The sequence below is a fragment of the Delphinapterus leucas genome, chromosome 15, assembly GCF_059928025.1.
Source record: "Delphinapterus leucas isolate spDelLeu-1000000601 "Yukka" chromosome 15, BTC_Dleu_Yukka2, whole genome shotgun sequence".
Lineage (NCBI taxonomy): Eukaryota > Metazoa > Chordata > Mammalia > Artiodactyla > Monodontidae > Delphinapterus > Delphinapterus leucas.
In genome coordinates this window covers 28,805,533-28,828,102 of record NC_143143.1, presented here as the reverse complement: position 1 = coordinate 28,828,102, position 22,570 = coordinate 28,805,533, and the positions used below count along the sequence as shown (strand labels likewise).

The following is a 22,570-nucleotide window of genomic DNA, read 5'->3' as shown; positions in this document are numbered from 1 at the left end:
TCTCAAAACTTGGAATGACTGGGACGGAGCATAAGGGAACTTTCTGGAATGATGGTAACGTTCTGAATTTTGGCAGGCGCTTGGGTTTCACGGGTCTGTGCACCTGTCGAAACTCATCAAATGGTACCTTGGAGATGTGTGCAATTTGCTCTAGCTAATGATATAATACTGAAATGTGTAGGGGTGAAACTGTACTGAAGTTTACAACTTAATTTGACCTGCACCAACAAATAAGATGGATGGATAAGTGGGCAGATGTGTAAGAAGGCAGGTGGAGTAAAATGTTAATGGTAGAATCTAGGTTGAGAGTATGTTGGTGTTCATTGCACAACTCTTTGCACTTTACGTTTGAAATGTTTTCATGACATATTAGACAAAAGAAATGCTGGGACAGTTGGAGAGGGGGCACTGGGGTGCGGTGATCAAGAACATGGCCTTTACTCTTCCAAGCTGTGTGACCTCTTCAAACCTGTGCTTCTATCATCTTTAAAATGGGTACAACAGTACTGATCACTGGGTCTTGGGATAGAGGAAGCACCCGTTCAGAAGAGTAAAGACCAATCGTCACCATCATCAAAAAGCTGACATTTTGCGGGCTTCCCTGGTGGCGCAGTGGTTGAGAGTCCGCCTGCCGATGCAGGGGACACGGGTTCGTGCCCCGGTCCGGGAAGATCCCACATGCCGCGGAGCGGCTAGGCCCGTGAGCCATGGCCGCTGAGCCTGCGCGTCCGGAGCCTGTGCTCCGCAACGGGAGAGGCCACAACAGTGAGAGGCCAGTGTACTACAAAAAAAAAAAAAAAAAAAGTTGACATTTTGCATAAACTTTTGCCCTTCCGTGATGAACTAAAACCAGGTTGCTGGACCCCTCTCATATTTTGTAATAAATACTCCCAATCACTCAAGGACTAATTCAGTAAATATTGCTCGAGACACTTGGGACTCGGCAGTGAACAAGGAGGCGTAGTCACTGCCCTCATGGAACTTGCAGTTTGGGGGTGGTAAGGGGATGGGGGAGAGATCGCGAACAAATAAACATACAATGAGACCTACCCTAAGTAGAAAATGCTGAGTGCTAGGAAGGAAAAGAAAGAGGGAGTTAGACTAAGGTCAGGCAGGTCAGTGAAGGCTCCCATAAACACATAACCATTGAGCTGAGCCCTAAATGAGAGGCAGTGGAGTCTGTCAAAGGGAAGAAACCCTCCTCCACCTCCTGCTGGAGATGGGAGATTCACTGTGTGGGGAAACTGAGGCGGAGAGGCCAGGATGCAGGGGGATCCAACACAGTGAGGGCAGTGGGTAAGCTGCCAAGTTGAGAACAGGGAGATACTGAATACAGAGCAGCCCAATGCCCTGCCCTGAGGTACCAGTCCCACAGGAGATGGGAAGATTGCTCCACAGAAGAACAGAGTAACTGAAAAAAAAAAAAGGTCCACAGATATGGACCCCAGGTCCTCAGGGAGAGCCAGGACCCCACCCAACCACGCAACAGGGAAGCCCACCAGTCAACAAGAGCATGTCCACACATACATATATACGACGGAATACTACTCAGCCATGAAAAGAATGAAATAATGCCATTTACAGCAACATGGATGGACCTAGAGATTATCATACTAAGTGAAGTAAGTCAGAAAGAGAAAGACAAATAATATATGATATCACTTATATGTGGAATCTAAAAAAATGATACAATTGAACTTATCTATCAAACAGAAACAGACTCACAGACACAGAGAAGAGACTTGTGGTTGCCAAGGGGGTGGGAGGTGAGGGAGGGATGGATTAGGAGTTTGGGACTAGCAGACGCAAACTATTATATATAGGATGGATAAACAGCAAGGTCCTGCTGTAGAGCACAGGGAACTATTCAATATCCTGTGATAAACCATAACAGAAAAGAATACGAAAAAAATGCACATATATGTATAACTGAATCACTTTGCTGTACAGCAGAAATTAACACAACACTATAAATCAACTACACTTCAATAAAATAAAGTTTTTAAAAAAGAGCACCACCCCCACACACATAGAGCATCCTTCCAAACAAGTTCCAAGTGACCGACTCTTAAACAAAAGCACATATCCAAGTCTTGCCTGGCATGTGGGAAAAGCCACTAACAGGAACTTCAGAAATAAAAAGAAACTCAGGGAGAACAGACCAAAGCCCCCCAGTTCTATAATTTATGCTTTCAGAGAAGAGAATATAATGTATTCATGGAGCAGGACACTCTAAGAAAAGAACTTTCAGGAACAAAAAATGAGCTCTTGGGAATACAAGCTAGCTAAAATTAAAACAACCGTACAGGGGCTGGCAGATGAAGTTGAGGAAATCAGCCCTCACAACAGAACAAAAGGACAAAGAGACAGAACAAAGGAGAGAAAAGAAAGAAAATTAAAGGCTTAGTTTCTGAGGAAAACATCTGACCAACAGGAATTCCAGAACACAGGAGGAAGGAAATTACCAAAGAAACTGTACAAGAAAATCACCAAGACCCACATGGTGTGTCTCCAAATGGAAAGGGCCTAAGTGCTCAGTACGGTGAATGAAAAGAGATTCATGCCAAGGCTCATCACCATAAGATTTAAAGCTACTAGGAATAAAGAAAAGCTCCTGGAAGCTTCCAGAGAGTGAGAAAAGGGTCACAGACAAAAGATGATGGATCACAAATAGCACCAGACCTCTCAACTGATTCAAATCAACAGTGGAGCAATGTCTTCAAAAATCCCAAGGGAAAATAATTTCCAGCCTAGAATTCTCTATTCAGCCAAATCAAATAAAGACAGTTTAGGGACTTCCCTGGTGGTCCAGTAGTTAGGAGTTTGCCTTCCAATGCAGGGGGTTGCAGGTTCCATCCGTGGTCGGGGAGCTAAGATCCCATATACCTCGCGGCCAAAAAACCAAAACATAAAACAGAAGCAATATCGTAACAAATTCAATGAAGACTTTAAAAACGGTCCACATCAAAAAAAAAAAAAAAAAAAAAAGAGTTTAAACATTCAGGGTTTCAAAATGTTTACATCCTGTTATAGGTTGAATTGTGTCTGTCAAAAAGATATGAAGTCCTAACCCCTGGTACCTCAAAATGTGACCTTATTTGGGAATGGGGTCATTGCAGATAAAATTAGTTAAAATAAGATCATACTGGAGTAGGGGAGGCCCTAAATCTGATGAGTGTTGTCCTTATATGAAGAGAGAAATTTGGACACAGACATGGACACACACACAGAGCACCATGTGACAACAGAGGCAGAGATTAGAGCAATGTAGCTACAAACCAAGGAACATGAAGCCTCAGTGGTCACCACTAGAAGTAGGAAGAGGCGGGAAGGATTCTACCTAGGGTCACAGAGAGAAAGTGGCCCTGCTGACACCTTAATTTCAGAATTCTAGTCTCGAGGACTGTGAGAGAATAAATTTCTGTTGTTTAAAGCCACCCAGTTTGTGGTAATTGGTTAAAGCAGCCCTAGCTAATGAATGTATCTCCCATGCACCCTCTCTCAGGAAGCTACTGGAAGATGCACTCCATCGGAACAAAAAAGTTAACCAAGAAACCACAGACTTGTGGTTGACATGAGTGCATGTGACATGAGTGCAAGATGACATGAGTGCAAGAAGCAGGGGCTGTGACCCAGAGAAGTGGAAGGCACTCCCAGGATGATAGTGAGGGGATGCCCTAGGACTACAGCTGTGCAACTGGTCTACACTGGATCAGCAGAACAGAGGCTCCAGGAAGAGGGTCTACAAGAAAAATATGAGCACAGATTGAAACTGGTAAGTGATCTGACGTGTTCAACAACCTGGAGAAGAATTTTGCATTGTTGCTAAAAATTCTGGGAATAATCAGTAGGAGGAAAATAAAAAACTAATCAAACAGGGAAAAAAGGCTCTTATAGCTCCAGGAAAAACAAAATGTTAGAATCCTAGTATACCATGTGCCTCAGCTGTGAGGGACATTTATCACCACAATGATGTAAACATTGACTATTAACAAACTATAACTCTTTTAGGGGGATGGAGGGAAATAGGCATGTAAAAAGGGCTGGTGTAAGAGTTAAATTTTCTTCCTCTCTAGTAAGAAATATATTGAGAATGCCTATGAAATAAAAATCAAGAAATAAGTGTGGGGCTTCCCTGGTGGTGCAGTGGTTGAGAGTCCGCCTGCCGATGCAGGGGACACGGGTTCATGCCCCGGTCCGGGAAGATCCCACATGCCGTGGAAAGGCTGGGCCCGTGAGCCATGGCTGTTGAGCCTGTGCGTCCGGAGCCTGTGCTCCGCAATGGGAGAGGCCACAACAGTGAGAGGCCCGCGTATTGCAAAAAAAAAAAAAAAAAAAAAAAAAAAAAGAAAGAAATAAGTGTGATTATTTTAAAAGATCGAGGGTCTGACAAGAAACAGCAAAAAGAATTTACAGTGCTTGCCATTTTCAGCAAAATTTGGGATTGGAAGACGTGAAGCAGAAAATTACTGTATTTGCTATAATTTTAACTTTTAAAAACTTAAAATTTTTTCAAGTACATATTACATGAACACAGAATATTATGAGCTCCCATATAACACTCACCCATCTTCAACAATTACCAAGTCATAGTCTAATTCACTTTTTAAACTATGTATTACTACAATAAAAATTAGTTCAAAAAATTAATTCAAGGATAAAACCATGGTAAATTCATTTTCTAAAGGAGAGAAAGAGTGTTCCAAGGAGAAAGAAGAGCAAGTGCAAAGGCCCTGAGGTATGTCTGGGGAACAGAAGAGAGGCCAGTGGGGCTGCAGGATGATGGGCAATGGGAAAAGTAGGGTGAGATAAGGTTGGAGAAGTAGGCAAGGCCCTGTAATGTAGAGCTCTATGGATGAGGGTAAGAAATCAGGATGTGATTTTAAGTTTCCTGGGCCGCATATGAGGTCTGAGTCTTGAATTACCCAGGCAAACAAAAGGGAAGGGTGTTCCAGTTAGTGGGCGTGGCTTGAGCAAAGGCCTAGAGGGCAGGAGTCTTTACCACTAACCAAGGACACTCCCTAGACGACACTCACCTTCCCACTTCCACAGGGTGGCCCTGGATGTGTCCTTCCACTGCAAGCCTGCCACAAAGGGCAGCCGCCCATTGTACTGCACCTTCAGGTATGTGCTGCTCTCCACGTGGGGCTGGCGGAGGCTCAAGTGGTGCAGCTGCGTATGGAAATCCACCTGCCTCGCGGGCACCTGCAGCACAAACTGGAGGAGACCCACACCCAAGATGCAAATCAGATCATGCTGTTCCTGACCTAGAACATTCCATTGGCTCTCCACTGCAACCTGAGATCCCTGGCTACCAGGAATTGCCACACCCCACCCCACCCCAAAAAGAAACCCTGCACTCATTAGCAGTCACTCCCCATTGCCTCCTTCCCATAGACCCCGGAAACCTTTAACCTACTTTCTGTCTCTATGAATTTACCTAGTCTGGACATTGCTTACAAATAGAATCATACAGTCTGTGGCCTTTGGTGTCTGGCTTCTTTCACTTAGCATGATGCTTTCAAGGTTCACCCATGCTGTAGCAGGTGTCAGAAGTTCATTTTTATTACTGAATAACGTTCTATTGTGTAGATAAATCACTTTATCTATTCATCCATTGATGAACATTTGGGTTGTTTCTCCTTTTGGGTTATTATGAATAATGCTGCTATAAATGTTTTGTGTGGACATAAGTTTTCAATTCTCTTGAGTACCTAGGAGTAGAATTGTTGGGTCATATGGTAGCTCTGTGTTTAACATTTTAAGGAAACACCAAACTCTTTTTCCAGTCACACCATTTTATGATCCCACCAATATGAGTTCTAATTTCCCTGCATCCTCACCAACACTTGTTATTGTCTTTTTTTTTTTTTTTCCGTTTCAGCTATGCTAGTGGATTTGAAGCAGCATCTCACTGTGGTTTTGATTTAATTTCCCTACTGACTAATTAGGTTAAACAACTTTTCGTGTACTTATTGGCCACTTGTGTACCTTCTTCAGAGAAGTATCTATTCAAATCCTTTGTCTTTTTCTTGTTGAGTTGTAAGAGTTCTTCATATATTCTGGATACAAATCCCTTATCAGACATACGATTTGCAGATGTTTTCTTCCCTTCTGTGGGCTGTTATTTCACTTCCTTGATGGTGTCCTTTGAAGCACAAATGTTTTTAAGTTTGATGAAGACCAAAGTACTTTTGTTATTACTTATACTTTCAGTGTCATATCTCAGAAACCCTTGCCTAATCCAAGGTCATAAAGATTTATGTTTTCCTCTAAGAGTTTCATAATTCTTAAATTTAGGTCTACAACGTATTTTGAGTTTGTTTTTATATATGGTATGAGGTAAGGGTCCAACTTCATACTCCTACACGTGAATATCCATTGTCCCAGCACCATTTGTTGAAAAGACTATTCTTTCCCCTCTTCAATTATCTTGGCACCCTTGTCGAAAATCAACTAACTGTAAATACGAGCGTTTATTTCTGGATTCCCAATTCTACTCTGTTGGTCTATATGTCTATCCTTCCACCACTACCATAATACTGTCTTAATTACCGTAGATTTGAAGTAAGTTTTGAAATCGATAAAAGTGAATCCTCTAACTTTGTTCTTCTCTTTCAAGACAGTTGTGTCTACTCTGGGTCCCTTGAAATTCCACATGAATTTTAGGATCAGCTTGTCAATTTTAGCAAAAAGATAACTCGGGTTTTGATAGGAATAGATGGGAACCATTGAATCTGTAGATCAATTTAGGAAGTATTGCCAACTTCACATTAAATATTCCAATCCAAGTACATGGGATGTCTTCCCATTTATTTAGGTTTTCTTGAATTTCTTTCAACAATGTTTTGTAGTTTTGAGAGTATTAGTTTTACATTCTTTTGTTAAATTTATTCCTATTATTCTTTTTGATGGTAATGTAAATGAAATTGCTTTCTTAATTTCATTTTCAGGTTTTTCATTGCTAGTGTAGAGAAATACAACTAATTTTTGTATATTAATCCTGTATCCTGAAACTTTGATAAACTCATTTATTAGCTCTAATAGATTTTTTGGTGAGTTCATTCGGGTCTTCTATATACAAGATCGTATCATCTGTAAATAGAAATAGTTTTACTTCTTCCGTTCCAATCTAGATGCCTTTTCTTCATTTCTTTTTTCTTTTTCTTTTTTTTTTCTTTTTGGCCTAATCAACCTAGCTAGAACCTCCAGCACAATGTTAAATACAAATGGTGAAAGCAGACATCCTGACATCCTATCTTGTTACTGATCTTAGAGGGAAAGTACTTAGCCTTTTGCCATTAAGTATGATATTAGCTGTGGGTTTTTCATAGATGGCCTTTATCAGGTTGAGGAAGTGCCCTTTCATTGCTAGACTGTTGGGTACTTTTATCATGAAAAGGTATGGTGTTGTGCCAGATACTTTTCTGTGTCTATTGAAATTATCATGTGGTTTTTGTCCTTTATTCTATTAATATGATGTATTACCTTGATGGATGTTCAAGTGTTAAACCAACCTTGCATTCCTGGGATAAACCTCATTTGGTCATGTTGTGTAATCCTTTTTATATATTGCTGAATTCAGTTTGGTAGTATTTTCTTGTGGATTTTGCATCTGTGTTTATAAGAGTAATGGTCTTTAGTTTTTCTTTTCTTATGATGTCTTTCTCTGGTTTGGGCATCAGGACAATAATGGCTGCATAGAATGAACTGGGAAGAGTTTTCTCTTGACAGATCATTTAGTCAATTATTTTATAGTAAATTTATTTTATAGTAAATTAAGTCTGGCACTATTCAGTCCAGCCAAGAGGCTAAGAGCCTGAGGTTTGAAAGGAGGCAGACTGGACTTTCAATCCCAATTTTGCCACATAGTAGCTGTGAGACCTCAGCTAAGTCTGTTTACATCATTTCTCTTCTGTAAAGTGAGAAGAGATAATTCTTGCCTCACAAGGATTAAATGAGATAATACAAACAAAGCCTCTGACACATAGTCTGGCAATAATTAATGGCTCACCATTGATCACTCTGCCTTTCCCTCTTCTACTCACTGTCAGCTTCTTAAAGATAAAGATTATCTTACTCATACCTGTCTCCCCAGAACCTAGCATGGTGTCTGCCACACTTATGAAGGCTTGCAGAAATGCTGCCACAAACCTCTAATCTCTTCACTAAAACCCTTGGAGCCAGATGTTTTCCAGAAATAAGAAACTTCTTCTGCTTCTGTTGACAGAAGCAGGGTATGATCAGAGGTAGGTAAGGTTATCCAAGGATGACTTCAATCAAGAATATGATTCAATAGGGGCTTCCCTGGTGGCGTAGTTGTTAAGAATCTGCCTGCCAATGCAGGAGACATGGGTTTGAGCTCGGGTCCAGGAAGATCCCACATGCTGTGGAGCAACGAAGCCCATGTGCCATAACTACTGAGCCTGTGCTCTAGAGACTGCGAGCCACAACTACTGAAGGCTGTGTGCCTGGAGCGTGCTCCGCAACAAGAGAAGCCACCGCAATGAGAAGCCCGCGCACCACAACGAAGAGTAGACCCTGCTCGCCGCAACTAGAGAAAGCCCGTGCACAGCAACGAAGACCCAACGCAGCCAAAAATAAATTAATTAATTAACAACAACAACACGTGAAGTTCTCCAACGTCCATTGCTAAAGGACATACAACATGACTCACCAAACAAAACTAAGTGCTTGTGACAGCTCCACAGAGCAAACGTTTAGAAAAAGATCTCCTTTCCAGTTCTCCAGATTATAACCATGGTTCTCTCCAGGCAGCTGAGGAGGGGACCAGGAAAAGTGATGGTAACTGTGAAAGGGAATTTTAGCCTTACTTTAAATGTTATATTTTTTCACAAGGAGAATTTATTCATGGAGTATTGGTATGATTTAAAATCAACGTAATACTTAGGAATGAAGTTAAGCAGGGAGGCAAAAGACTTGTACACTGAAAACTACAAAACATTGCTGAAAGAAATTAGAGAAGACATAAATAAATGAAAAGACATCTTGTGTTCATGAATTGGAAGACTTAATATTGTTAAGGTTCAATACTACCCAAAGCAATCTACAGATTTAATGCAATCCCTATCAAAATCTCAACGGTATTTTTTTTGGAAGAAATAGAAAAGTCCATCTTAAAATTCATATGGAATCTCAAGGGACCCCCAAATAGCCAAAACAATCTTGAAAAAGAAGAACGAAGTGGGAGGTCTCACAAAGCTACAGTAATCAAAACAGTATGTTGCAACATAAAAGACAGACACATAGACCAATGGAATACAATAGATTGCCCAGAAATAAACTCTCACATTTATGGTTGGGGGAAAGGACTGTCTTTTCAACAAATGGTGCTGGAAAAACTGTATATTCAATGCAAAAGAATGAATATACACAGTTTATCTCAAAATGGATCAGAGGCCTAAACATGAGAACTAAAACCATAAAACTCTTAGAAGAAAATATGGGATTGAAAAGCTTCGTGACATTGGATTTGGCAATTGATTTATTGAACATGACACCTAAAACACAGGCAACAAAAGTAAAAATAAATAAGTTGAACGACATCAAAATTAAACATTTTTGTGCAACAAAGGATGCTACTCATAGAGTAAAAAGGCAACCCACGGAATGGGAGAAAATATTTGTAAACTATATATCTTATAAGGCGTTAATATCCAGAACATATAAAGAACTACAATTGAACAACCACAACAACAAAATCAAGAAACCTGATTCAAAATGGGCTAAGGATGTGAATAGACATTTCTCTAAAGATGATAATTAAACAGCCAATAAGCCCATGAAAAGATGCTCAATGTCATCAATCACTAAGGAAATGCAAATCAAAACTACAAGCTCCTCATATGTATTAAGATGGCTACTATTAAAAAAACCCAGAAATTAAGAAGTGTTGGTGAGGATGTAGAGAAACTGGAACCCTTCTGTGCTGATGTTAAGATGGTGAAATGGTACAGCTCCTATGGAAAAGAGTATGGAAGTTTCTCAAAAAATTAAAAGTCAGATTATTGTATGATCTAGCAATTCCACTTCAGGATATACACCCCCAAGAATGGAAATCAGGGACTCATACAGATATTAGTACACCCATGTTCATAGCAGCACTATTCACACAAGCCACATGTGGAAGCCAAGTGTCCACTGATGAATGAATGGATCAAAAAAACGGGGTCCATCCATACAATGGAGTATTATCCAGACTAGGAAGGAAATTCTGACTCATGTTACAATGTGGATAAACCTTGAGGACATTATGCTAAGTGAAATAGGCCAGTCACAGAAAGGCAGATGCTATACAATTCCACTTATATGAGTTTACCTAGAGTAGTGAAATTCAGAGAGACAGAAAGTAGATTGGTGGTTGCAGGGCCTGGGGGAGGGAAGGATGGAGAGTTACTGTTTAATGGGTACAGAGTTTCAGTTCTATGAGATGAAAAAGTTCTTGAGATAGACGGTGGTGATGGCCGCGCAATATGAGGGCGCTTAATGCTGCTGATCTGTATGCCTAAAACTGGTGAAAATGGTCAACGTCATGTTACGTATATTTTACCACAACTAAACACTTTTAAAAACAATTAGGAAACTCAGAAAGGTAATGTGTGCCTTATAAGAGCACATACCTGTTCAGGGGCTAAGCACTCAGTTACTCCTGATTTACCAAAAAGAGCTCACCCTCCAGGAACACCTGCAAGTGAACCGTTTCCAAAATGCATTTTTACGCTGGAAATCTGTATTTCCCAAGCCCCTCTTGCAAACTGCCCCTTGCCACACCAGCAAATGTTTAACTGCCCCAGGGGCGAGGGGGCTGGAGATGCCACAGGTAAGGTCTCTGAGCCTGAGTTTTAGCTCCTGCGTCCCTGCAACCAAGACCTGCAGGGACAGGCAGCGGGGCTGCCCAGCTGCCATGTGCAAGCTGAGCCCCAGGGACGCGGCTCTGCGGAGGCTGGACTCACCTCCATGAAGTAATTGCTCAGGGCTGGGCCCGAGTCGTTCTGGAAGGTCTGGTTGATGCGGAGGTGCCTCTTGTTGCGGCTGTCATCCCAGTGTCTCCCATAGCTCGCCTCCAGCTCCCAGTGGAGGTGGCCTGAGCCCTCCTCATGCCGCAGCTGGACCTGGGACACCCCACCAGGGAGACCCCCAAGGAAGCCTTGTGTACGCAGACCTGAGCCTCCTCACAACCACCCGCCCTGAGATGCAGGCTTGCTTATCTGGGGTGACAGCTCTGTAGGAAGCACAGATTTTTTTGCACTGGTTTTGATCTTGTAAAATATTGCATTAGAATATGATTCACCTTCACAGTTTCTGGTGTCCCCTTAAATTCTGGCCCCGAGGTGAAAAGCTAACCTGCCCCACGCTGGTCCATGCCCTGACAAGGAGTAGAAAGAGTCAGCTGCCATGGGAAGATGACTCCTGATCTGCTTCATATGAACCCAAAATCTCCCCCTCCCCTCACTCTCCCACAGCAGCCTCCGGCTCCCTGGACAGAACCTCTGTGGATCGGGCCTTCCCACCTGTGGGCTCCTGGCAGCCACTGTCTCCTCCTACCTCTGAACCACAGGTCGAGGCAACACAGGCTCATCCATTTATTCACTCACTGAACACGTTTTCCCCCAAGTACCAAGTAGATACTTCGCTGGGCACTAGATAGCCAGGAATGAAGAAGCCAGAAGCCCCCTCCCTTGTGGGGGCAACAGTTCAGGGGGAGAAGCAAACTTGTAACAATTAACAAAGGAACAGTCACTTCTCCCTTTTGCTCACCCCACCAGCCACTCTGATGAACTGCCAGTTCTTTAACCGCTCCAATCACCCTCCAGCCCCAGGACCTTTGCACTTGCTGTTCCCTCTGCCTGTGGCACACTTCCTTGGGAACAGAACTATCTCATATTTTAATTTTCAGCTTAAAATTCATTTCCCCCAAAGAAGCCTTCCCTGCTGCCCTGTCCAAATTAGACTCCCCTGTGCTACGTTCTCTCGGCCTCTGCCCTGTTTACCACCCATGGCACTTAACGTTTCCTTTGATTTGGTCCATGTCTCTTGCTCTCTACCACATACCCTCCCCCAGCAATGGAATGGCAGAGACCAGGTGCTGCCTTAAGCACAGCTCTCCCCTAGTGCTGGGCAAAGAGTAGGTATTTAATAAACACCAACTGAACAGGGGAAAGATGAGACTAAAGTTCCAATTCCTAATCCGTTCCCATTCACAACCTTGAGTAAATACATCTCTCTGAGGATGGGTTCAGGGTGCTCACCCACCACTTCCCTAACTCCGGGGGCTCTCTCCAGACCCCCCGCCCAGCCCCGGCACCCACCTTGTGGCTGAATGCTGGGATCTGCGTGCAGTGGAGCTCGTGGTCCAGTTCCAGCTTGTAGGTGGCCTCTGAGCCGCTCTCCACCCGCAGCTTCTGCCTGGTGCTGCACTCCTGTACCAGCTGCTTCGCCTGACCTGTGCAGGGCAACCCAAAAACCCCTGCCCTTCCTCTGCCAGGTAGCCCTCCATCCTCACTGCAAGCAGAGGAGCGTCCAGTACAGCCCAGCTTCAGCCAGCCCCCTGGATCTGCCTCACCTAATGTCACTCATTGGAACCTGCCGATGGGGAGGTTTTAAGAGACCGATTTATGTCCCCCCCCAACACACACACACACACACACACACAGTGTTTTTTGTTTGTTTGTTTTGGTTTTTTTTTTAACAGGCAGGTGCTCAGTGCCACACAAAGCCAATGGAATGACTCACTAGCTAGGGAGCCTCACGGTGAGGCCAAAACACCCGAGGTGACAGTGGCACCTTAGCCCTCGGAGCCACAGCCCCAGGAGACGGTGCAGGTCCGGCCACTCCCCACCTTGCCCGCAGCCAGCATGTGGTGTCGTACCCAGGAGGCCATACTTGATCCTCAGGGAGCTGGTCCAGAGGCGGGCCCGCTGCTGCAGCAGGCCTTGGGTGCGCAGCCCCACAAGTCCTGGCACGAAGAGCTCGCCACCCAGGGCCACCACCTGCTGCCCTTCCTCCGCCTTCTTCTCCAGCAGTGCTGCGGGGAGAGCAGGCATGGTGTGGTCATGGCCTGCGCCCCAGAGACTGACACCCTACCCCCAGCACCAGGTGAGGAAAGGAAGTGGGAGCCGCCCAGGTGGGTATCCCGATAGAACCAGTGCCTGAGTCTCCGCCAAGGAATGCTGCCATCAGGGCCACTGACAGTGTTTTGCACTGTCCAGGTGGCAACCCCAAAAGTCACTTTTGTGGGTCCAGGCCAAAAGTTTTAAATAAAGTAGAACAAAATAGAATGGACCAGAACATAAATGACAGTGCATCAAGGATCATCAGGTAAATTTCACCTTCTGAAACTTGTTTCTGCTACACTGATATTCAGCCAAATCACACAGGTATAGCCATGCAGGTTAAAATATCAAACATGCATAGGCTTCCCTGGTGGCGCAGTGGTTGAGAGTCCGCCTGCCGATGCAGGGGACACGGGTTCGTGCCCCAGTCTGGGAACATCCCACATGCCGCGGAGCGGCTAGGCCCGTGAGCCATGGCCGCTGAGCCTGCGCGTCCGGAGCCTGTGCTCCGCAACGGGACAGGCCACAACAGTGAGAGGCCCACGTACCGCAAAAAAAAAAAAAAAAAAAAAAAAAAAGCATAGGCCAGCTAGTCAACAGCCCTAGCCACTCACATCACTCCCCAGGAATCTCCGAGAACACCCCACGAGCGGCATCGCCAGGAGGGCTCCAAGCCAGCTCTGGCACCAGGGTGGGCATCTGGTCAGATTGGTCAGTACCCAGGCCAGGCTGCGTGTTCAAGATACAAACAGTGCCCCATGCAATTCGGGTCAAAATGCGAAATGTGTTTTTTACACATTGTGTAACATGTAATGTGGGTCAGAATCCAAACACCCCAAAAGGTGCTGGTTGACGGTTCCTGCAGAGCAGTCGAGCGCATTGGAGGGGCATCTGGGGGACTCAGGCAGAAGCTGCGAGCAGATACAGAGCCTGGATTTTCCTTGGATGGAATGTGAATACTGGGGGATCGGGTGATGGGGACTCCAAGTGGGGCACTCCACCCTCCCCTCCCCAAGCCTGGCCATTGAAGAAAAGTGGCAGAAAGGGGTCCCTCCTCCTACCTGACACGTGGGCCTGGTCACTCAGCAGGTTGCTCAGTGACATGGAGAAGGCCAGCCTGCTGCCTGCCTGCCGGCTGAGGTTCCCGGCGAGGACCACAGGGCTGCCCGATGTCACCAGTTTCACCTCCAGCTGGGCCTCGATCCGCTGAGCCTCACCACCTGCCGCTGGCCACAGGTTGCTCCGGCCCTGGAAAGGCCCCAGCATCCCTTGAGGGGACAGGCTCTGCCAGCAGGCTCCACCCGGACCGCAAGAACCAGGACCGGACAGAGGGCAGGAGACACAGCCTGGCTAATGGGCTTCTAGGCTGATCCTGCTGCAATTTCTTAAGCTCGATATTGTTCAAAATAGGTCATCTCTGTTCCAAATTCAGACATAAGTTTGAAGGACCCTTCCCCCCTATCCCCCCAACCTCAACACCCCATCCAATCTATCAGGGACTCTGGCCAGCTCTCCCTGCAGAATATTCAGGGACCCGACCACTTCAGCCACCTCCACCACTGCCCCGGCTTGAGCCTGCTCATCACCACTGTGTTCCTGTGACATTCTCCTCCCGGCTCTCCTGGCTCCCACCCTGGTGACCAGGGCAAGCCCTTCCATAGGATCATGGCACACCTCTCTTCCTCAGGGTAAAAGCCAAAGTCCTTGCAAAGGCCAACAAGGCCAAGACTTTCTCCGGAAGTCAGCAGTGCAGCCCTGGCCAGACGCAGGCAAAACTGCCCACAGACACCGGGAGGCAGGACACACAGATGGCCCCAAACGTGCTCTGTGTCTCCATCATTGAGGTTTTCCAGAGCAACTACAGCCCATAGCCATGGCAGCTGTCATCTCTGACGGCCACCCCAACTGTAGACCAATCCCAAGGACCTCTCTGCTGCTGCCAGCTGATCTGTTTACCCCAAAGATGTAAAAACGACCTATTTCCAGACTGTCCACTACTTTATACTCTCTTGTAAATCCTGTTTTTGCCTTTGTTCCTTGACAACGGTCACAAATCCCTCTCTTCTGATTACTCTCTGGCAAAGCCTTACGTGATCTGTCCTCCCACCTTTCTGTCCCTTCTCCTATTCCGCTCCAAGCACATGGGGGCTCAGGCTGTGCTTCTGTGCACTTTCCTGCCCCAGAACTTTTGTACATGTTGTGCTCTTTACTTGCAATACCCTTCCCCCAGAGAACCACATGGCTCTCTTCTGCACACGCTTTATGTCTTAGCTAAAAGCTATCTTCTCAATCAGGCTTACCCTGTCGGTCTATTTTAAACTGAAGCCGTGGGACTTCCCTGGTGGTCCAGTGGCTAAGACTCCACACTCCCAATTCAGGGGGCCCGGGTTCGATCTCTGGTCAGGGAACTAGATCCCCCATGCCGCAACTAAAGATCCCGCGTGCCGCTACTAAAGAAAGATCCCGCAGGCTGCAACGAAGATCCCGCGTGCTGCAACTAAGACCCGGCGCAGCCAAATAAATTTTTTTTTAAATAATAAAAATTAAAAAACATAAAACTGAAGCCAGCCCTCAGGCCCTTCTTCTCACGTAACTTCAGACCCCTGGATCCAGCTCACTGACTCCCTTTTCCTATAGTGTTTACACTCACCTATCACCACAATTTGCTTGTTTATTTCACTGACCATCTCTCCTATGAGAATGTAAGCTCCAAAAGGAGAGAATTTTGTGTGTGTATCTCTTTTGTGTGCTGTCTTCCCGGCACATTGTAGGTGCTTGATAAACAGTCGTTGAATAAATGAATAAAGACAATGAAAAATACAGGTTTCGTTCCCCTTCTTGGTCTCCCAGTCTCCCTCAAGGCAACCACTGTGTCCACTTCTTGGGCATCTTCCAGAGACAGCATGGGCCTATATGTATGAGCCTGTATGTATGTGTGTATATGTGCGTGTGCACGTACGTGTGTGTACGTGTGCACTCCATCACACACGTGCACGTTCCCTCTTACTCTGCACAAAAAAACAGGTGCAGGCTCTCCACTCTCCTCTGCTTCTCTCACTTAATGGTGTGGCTTGGAGATGATTTTCTCTGGTTTGTATCAGAAGCTTCTCGGCAGTAGCTGTAGTTGTTCTCAAAGTGCAGTCCATGAACAGGATGATTGTAGAATTTCTCATCCAAACCAGGACACTTAACGGTTAAAGAGACCACTGATCATATTGAGCTGGGTCAACGGTAAACTGGGGCTCTCCAGGTAACCTGGGACTTGGGGATGCTCTATCATTGCACCCAGCGGAGGGGGCACTGAAATCTAACACTTTCCTCCACGTCATCCTTAAACCCCATAAACACTCAGCTGAGTCGAACCCAGCTTTGCTGCTTTGCATTCCTGAGCTCATCTGCCTTAGTTTCCTCATCTCCTATGGGCTTACCAAGAGGACTAAAAGAGGGACCCGGGGTCAAAGTCACCCGTGCCCCCCCTCCACCGAGAACAGGCTTTGGAAAGTTCCAGAGCCCCAGCTGTTACCGTTAATCATGATGGCTCTGAGGCAGCTAGAACTGGAGTTTCTCTAAAGGCCAATGTTTCCAGGCTGCAGACAGCCCTCTGGAGAGCGGCAGGCAGGTCTGCAGGGAGGTGCAGGCAATCAGCACTTGTGCGCTTAGTGAACAGGGATTGCTTCGAGGGCTCCCGGGAGCTCTGAAAATGATTTGTAGTCTCAGCCGTCAAGCAGCTGGGGCTTTAGCGGGAAGATGCTCTCCCCTGATACTTGGTCTTCCCACCCGGACAGGAAGCAGATCTAGGAGCTGAGTGTGTGTTTATGTAGCAAAAATTCCAGCCCTGGCTCCAGATTTTCAACCCAGACCTCTCTGAGAAATCACTGGAGACCGAGGCAGAATCATCAGACTCACGGCCAAAGGGGCCCAGAGGTCCTGCTTGGCAGGAGCGAGTCTACACCTGCTGTTTTTGTCCTTTTTAGAGTCACTGACCTGCCTGAGCATCAGATGGAAGGTCTAAACCCTCTCCCCAGAAGGGGGACAGACACAAAACTTCTGCACAATTGCAGGGGCTTCAATGGACCCACTGAGTCCCATCCAGGTCCTCCTGGTTGAGAACCTTAAAAAGTACCTATAACGAAGAGAAAAATGCACACACCTTTGCTCCAGGAATTCCACTGCTAAGAATTTACCCCGAAGGCGGAAGGGTGATTTATAAGACCAAGAACCCGGGAAAAACTCCAGAGCCCTCCACTACGGAACCAGCTAAATAAATTCCATCCCATTGACTATTATGCGGCCATTCAAAATACATGATAGACATTCTTGTTTTTAAAATAAAAGATGGGGGGGGAAATATATTGATATCTATTTGGGGGTTGTGGGCATAGATGATTTCTAAGAGGAGTCACAGAAAATGAACAATGATTGGCTTTGAGGAGGGGCGTAAGGGAAAGTTTTTAACTCTATACCCATGCTGACCAATAGAACTTTCTATAATGATGGGAAAGTTCTAAAAAGTGGCCAGTGCAGCTGAGAAACCATATCTTTAACTTTCTGTTATTCTGACTCACTTAAATAGTCATGTGTATAGGGGCCATCGTACTAGACACTCAGTTCTATGCCCTTCTGTACCTTTTGAACTTGGAATCATTTAAATGTATTACCTATTTTTTTAACTAAATTAAATTGTACCAGTATGTGCTGGTACAAAAAGATATATTTTTGACTGAAAAAAAAAAAAAAGCAGCATGCAAAGAATAAAACTAAACTCAAAACTGAAAGGTTTTATAAATCTATAGTATTATGGGTTGAACTGTATTACGGGTTGAACTGTGCTCCCCCTCAAAAGAAGGTGAGGTCCTAACCCCCAGGACCTGTGAATGTGACCTTACTTGGAAAAAGGGACTTTGCAGATGATCCAATGAGGTCATTAGGATGGGCCCTAATCCAACATGACTGGTAAACTTACAAAAAGAGGAATTTGGACACAGATACCTATAGAAGGCAGACAATGTGGAGATACAGGGAGAAGACAGCCATCTACAAGCCACGAAATGCCTGAGGCTACTAAAAACTAAGAGAGAAGCATGGACTAGATTCTCCCTCACAGCCCTTAGAAGGAACCAACCCTGCCAACACCTTGATTTTGAACTTCCAGCCTCCAGAACTGTGAGGGAAAAATTTCCATTGTTTAAGCACCCCCAAATTTGGGGCACTTTGTTAAGGCAGCCCTGGGGAACTCATACAGATCTCTTGGTGTGTGCATTGACATTTCTTCTGGAAATCTGGGGAGTGGCACTCTTTCACTTACCTTTTTTTTTTTGCGGTACGCAGGCCTCTCACTGTTGTGGCCTCTCCCGTTGCGGAGCACAGGCTCCGGACGCGCAGGCTCAGCGGCCATGGCTCACGGGCCCAGCCGCTCCGCAGCATGTGGGATCTTCCCGGACCGGGGTACGAACCCGTGTCCCCTGCACCGGCAGGTGGACTCTCAACCACTGCGCCACCAGGGAAGCCCTCACTTACCTTTTTATACCTTTCTCTACTCTGAATTTTTTAAAGCATGCTCCTGTGTTACTAATATTATCAATTTATGACATCAATAGTGGTGAGATTTGAGCTCATTTTTTTCTTCTTCCTACTCTTCTGGGTAACAAGAAGTCACAAACGTTATTGGTAGGTGGAAGGAGAAGAACAGCTAAAACACCAAAGGAGGTGGTGATGAGTAAACAGGGACTGGGGCTTGAAATGCCCAGGGAGGTGGCAGGAGCCAACGTCGGTGGGCTGAGGACAGGGAACAAACCTTGATGTAGTAGACGTCCCTGTCGTCCAGTATCAGTTCCAGGTGACCCATGCAGCCACTTTGCAGAGTGTCAATCTTTCCTGGGAGACAAAACGAGAGTTTAGAGACCAGGGTTCAATATCCTGGATCCGCCCCTGTGTTCACCAGGGGATGTCCTGCTGGCTTCCTAATCTCCGAGCCTGTGGCTCCTCGCCCATAAAATGGGGCTATATTTAGTGCCGACCTCAGAGGGTGGCTGAGGAATCCACAGTGAGCGGGCTGCATCTGGCACAGGGCCGAGGGCACGGTGATGGGTAGGAACACTGTCATTACCGTCCAACTCAATTTTCTTCTTGGGATGGAGAAGCTTGAGCCGGAACTTCCTCTGGGGCCAGCTGTAGCTGACATCCACCCCGACGTCCCTGGGCACTTCCGACCTGGGTGTGCCCATGAAGACGTGGGCTGAGGCTTCTTGAGGGAGCCAGCAGTCCTTCTGGAAACACAGCAGAGTCCTCAAGATCAAGAACCCATCCAGGCCCCCCACCTTCAAAAACCTGAGTTCTTATGCTTATCCTTGTCCTGTTAAGAACAGATAAGAAGCCCCAAACCAGGAATTTGGGGATCCGTATCCTGGAGGAGAGTCCTACAGGACAACTCAGGACCACAGGGACAGAATCTCAGTTTGTTCAGCAAACAGCCAGGGAAGGAGGCTTATCGCACACCATCGGCACCCTGCCCAGATCCCCTCAGACCCCTTGACCAGCTCAGCATGCTCATCTCCCAGCTTCCGTGCACTTTGCTCTTAACCCCTGGCACCTGGGACCTCCAGAGCATTGCCCTCCGGCACAGGAGGGAAAAACATCCCGGCTCCTTAGCCTCAAGGCGACCAAACTCTGAGATATACTCCTGCTCCAGGGCTGCCCAGGGATCACGCTAAGGCTGCCACCGCACCTGCCATCACTCCTGCTCAGCTTCTTCCCCTTCCCTACCCTATTTTCTCCACCCTCTTCCTGGGTCCTCCTGGAGTCTTTTCTTCATCCACACTTTTACCCAAATCCTTGGCTCCAGTCTGCTTCTGGGAAAACACAGCCTAAGACACGGGCCCCCTTTAAAAACCTGCACCAGGGACTTCCCTGGTGGTGCAGTGGTTAAGAATCCACCTGCCAATGCAGGGAACACGGGTTCGAGGCCTGGTCCGGGAAGATCCCACATGCCGCAGAGCAACTAAGCCCATGCGCCACAACTACTGAGCCTGCACGCTAGAGCCCGCGAGCCACGACTACTGAGTCCGTGTGCCACAACTACCAAAGCCCACGTGCCTAGAGCTCGTGCTCTGCAACAAGAGAAGCCACAATGAGCAGCCCACGTACTGCAAAGAAGACCCAATGTAGCCAAAAATAAATAAAAATTAATTAATTAATTTTAAAAAAAACCAACCCTGCATCATCGTCATTCATTTAGTACCAATAAATGTTGACTACTGTGTGTGAGGCACAGTTGCAGGCACAGGGAATGCAACTGAGTGTTAGACAAAAAGTCCCGCCCTCTTGGCACCTACATTCTAGAGGCGGAGGCACAGGACCTCCAGACACAGAAGTAGGTAAGCCAGCAGCTCACCACCACCAGCTGCTGAGCGCTCTGCTGACAAACTCAGAGGGTCAGGGGTCCTGACAGGGTCATTGTTCTGGACTGGGTGGTCAGGGAGGGAAGCTGCCTCTGAGGAGGGGGCATTTGATGAGACTTGAAGGAAGCAAGGGAAGGAGTTGAGTGGATGTCTGGGAAAGACTGTTCCAGGCAGAGGAAACAGACAGTGCAAAGGCCCTGGGGCAGCAATGCACTTGGCATTTAATAAGGAGGTCGGTGTGTCTGGAGAGCGGTGAGCCTGGTAAACATTTGCGGAGATGGGGAGGAGAGGCCGGCATGGCTGGATCAGTGAAAGCCTATTGGTCAGGGCGAGTGGGTCCTACTCTGAGAGGAATAGGAGCCACTGGAGAGTTCTGAGCAGGGGAGGGACACAGTCATTTTGGGATTTTGGAAGGTCTGTCTGGCTGCTGGTGGAGAACATATGGTAAGGAGACAAGAGCGGGAACTGGGAAATCAGATAGGGGGCTGCTGAGTGCCCATTCTGTGCCAGGTGCTGGGGACACAGGGGTGAGAAAAACAGGCACTGGATCTGTTCCCAGGAACTGAGTGACTAGTGGGGAAGACAGATCTTAACCAACTGGTTTCAGTAATGAACACAAATGTGATCTAAAGGGAAGGAACATGATCGTACTAGAGCACATAACAAGGGAATATGACCACTTTGGGGTAATCAGGGCAGGTTTCACTGAGGAGGTGACCCCCCTAAAGTGAGCTCTGAAGATTGATTCAGAGTTATAAGTCATCAAGCCAGGGACAGAGGATCCCTGGCTTGATGAGCATGTGCAAGGGTCCTGAGGCAGGGGGGAGACTACAGCAGGACCAGCCCAGCTGGTCCTGCTCCAGGGAGGAGGCCCATGTCTTTATGAGTGATCCCCAAGGCTGAGGCCTGAGTAGAAGACCTAGGGAGACCCAGAACCTGGCTGGGAAAGGAGGAGCCATTCCGTAGGGCCTACCGGGGGGGGGAGGGCACAGGCAGCTTCCAGCAGATAGTGTTGGAGCCCCCGGTCCTGCTTCTTCAGCACCACAGCCGCAGACACAGGCACGGAGAGCAGGTAGGGCTGCCCGGCTGGAGGCCAGCTCACTTCAGTGCACAGCTGCCAGCCCCAGGTGCGGGACGCTGTGAGAAAGGGAGCAGGCAGCATGGTCAGTAGAGAGCCAGAGGGCTCGAGGCAGGCCATGGATGCTCCCATCAGCAAAGAAGGAGCATTTCTACATTCTTTTGAGAAACACTATTGTGTAGACATTAACTGTATGAGGCGGTACTGTGTAGACCAGGGTTTCTCAGCCTTGGCGCTATCGACACACTGGTCTGGATAATTTCTTGTTGTGGGAAGCTGTCCTGGACTCAACCCACTAGATACTGGTAGCACCTCCCACACCAGGATGACACCCAAAAATGTCTCCAGACATTGCCAAATGTCCCCTGAGGGGCCAAAAATTGTCCCCAGTTGAGGACCCCTGGTGTAGACTATCAGAGTGTCAGGCAGTACTGTGTAGGACACAGGCTCTGGAGCAAGAATGCCTGGATCCACATTCCAGTTCTGCCACTTCCCAGCTGTGTGACCTTGGACAAGTTACTTAACATCTCTGTGCTTTGGTGTTTCTCATCTGTCAGCTGGGAGTGGTAACAGTTCCAGCCCCATGGTGTAGCTGTGAGGATTAACAGCTCAGCAAGCATTTAGGACAGAATTTAGCCTAAAGAAATCATTTAAGTAGGCCCCTCCCCCACCTCACCCCCAACATGACTGCAAGATCTGTGACTGTTTGGTATACCTCCTTCCCCTCTGTTTTCAATTTTGTTGCCTTTCACCTGACGTTACTATCAAAAAATTTTCTCATGCTATTAAAATACGTCCTTCATTACAGAGCTCAAAAGTTATGGGATATCTCAGTACTTTACTAAACCAGGAATTGGCAAACATTTTCTGTATATGGCCAGATAGTAAATATTTGAGGTTCTGCTGGTCACACAGTCTGTTACTCAACTCTGCTGTTGCTGAAGAAAAGCCACAGGCAACGGGCGTGGCTCTGCACCAATAAAACTTCATTTATGGACACTGAATTATGAATTTCACAAATT

At 46.6% G+C, this 22,570-nt stretch overlaps 1 protein-coding gene across 1 annotated transcript in view; it reads right to left on the bottom strand.

The window, feature by feature from the left end:
• APOLTP (apolipoprotein lipid transfer particle homolog) overlaps positions 1 to 22,570 on the bottom strand; it is a 154,050-nt gene that overhangs the window by 82,258 nt on the left and 49,222 nt on the right. The window contains exons 21-28 of the mRNA XM_089895399.1: positions 21,444 to 21,607; positions 19,180 to 19,339; positions 18,868 to 18,947; positions 14,135 to 14,321; positions 12,890 to 13,045; positions 12,330 to 12,463; positions 10,974 to 11,132; positions 5,037 to 5,217 (exon numbers count right to left, since the gene is read on the bottom strand). Coding sequence (XP_089751525.1) covers positions 5,037 to 5,217; positions 10,974 to 11,132; positions 12,330 to 12,463; positions 12,890 to 13,045; positions 14,135 to 14,321; positions 18,868 to 18,947; positions 19,180 to 19,339; positions 21,444 to 21,607 — 1,221 coding nt within the window. The remainder of the gene's footprint in view (positions 1 to 5,036; positions 5,218 to 10,973; positions 11,133 to 12,329; positions 12,464 to 12,889; positions 13,046 to 14,134; positions 14,322 to 18,867; positions 18,948 to 19,179; positions 19,340 to 21,443; positions 21,608 to 22,570) is intronic.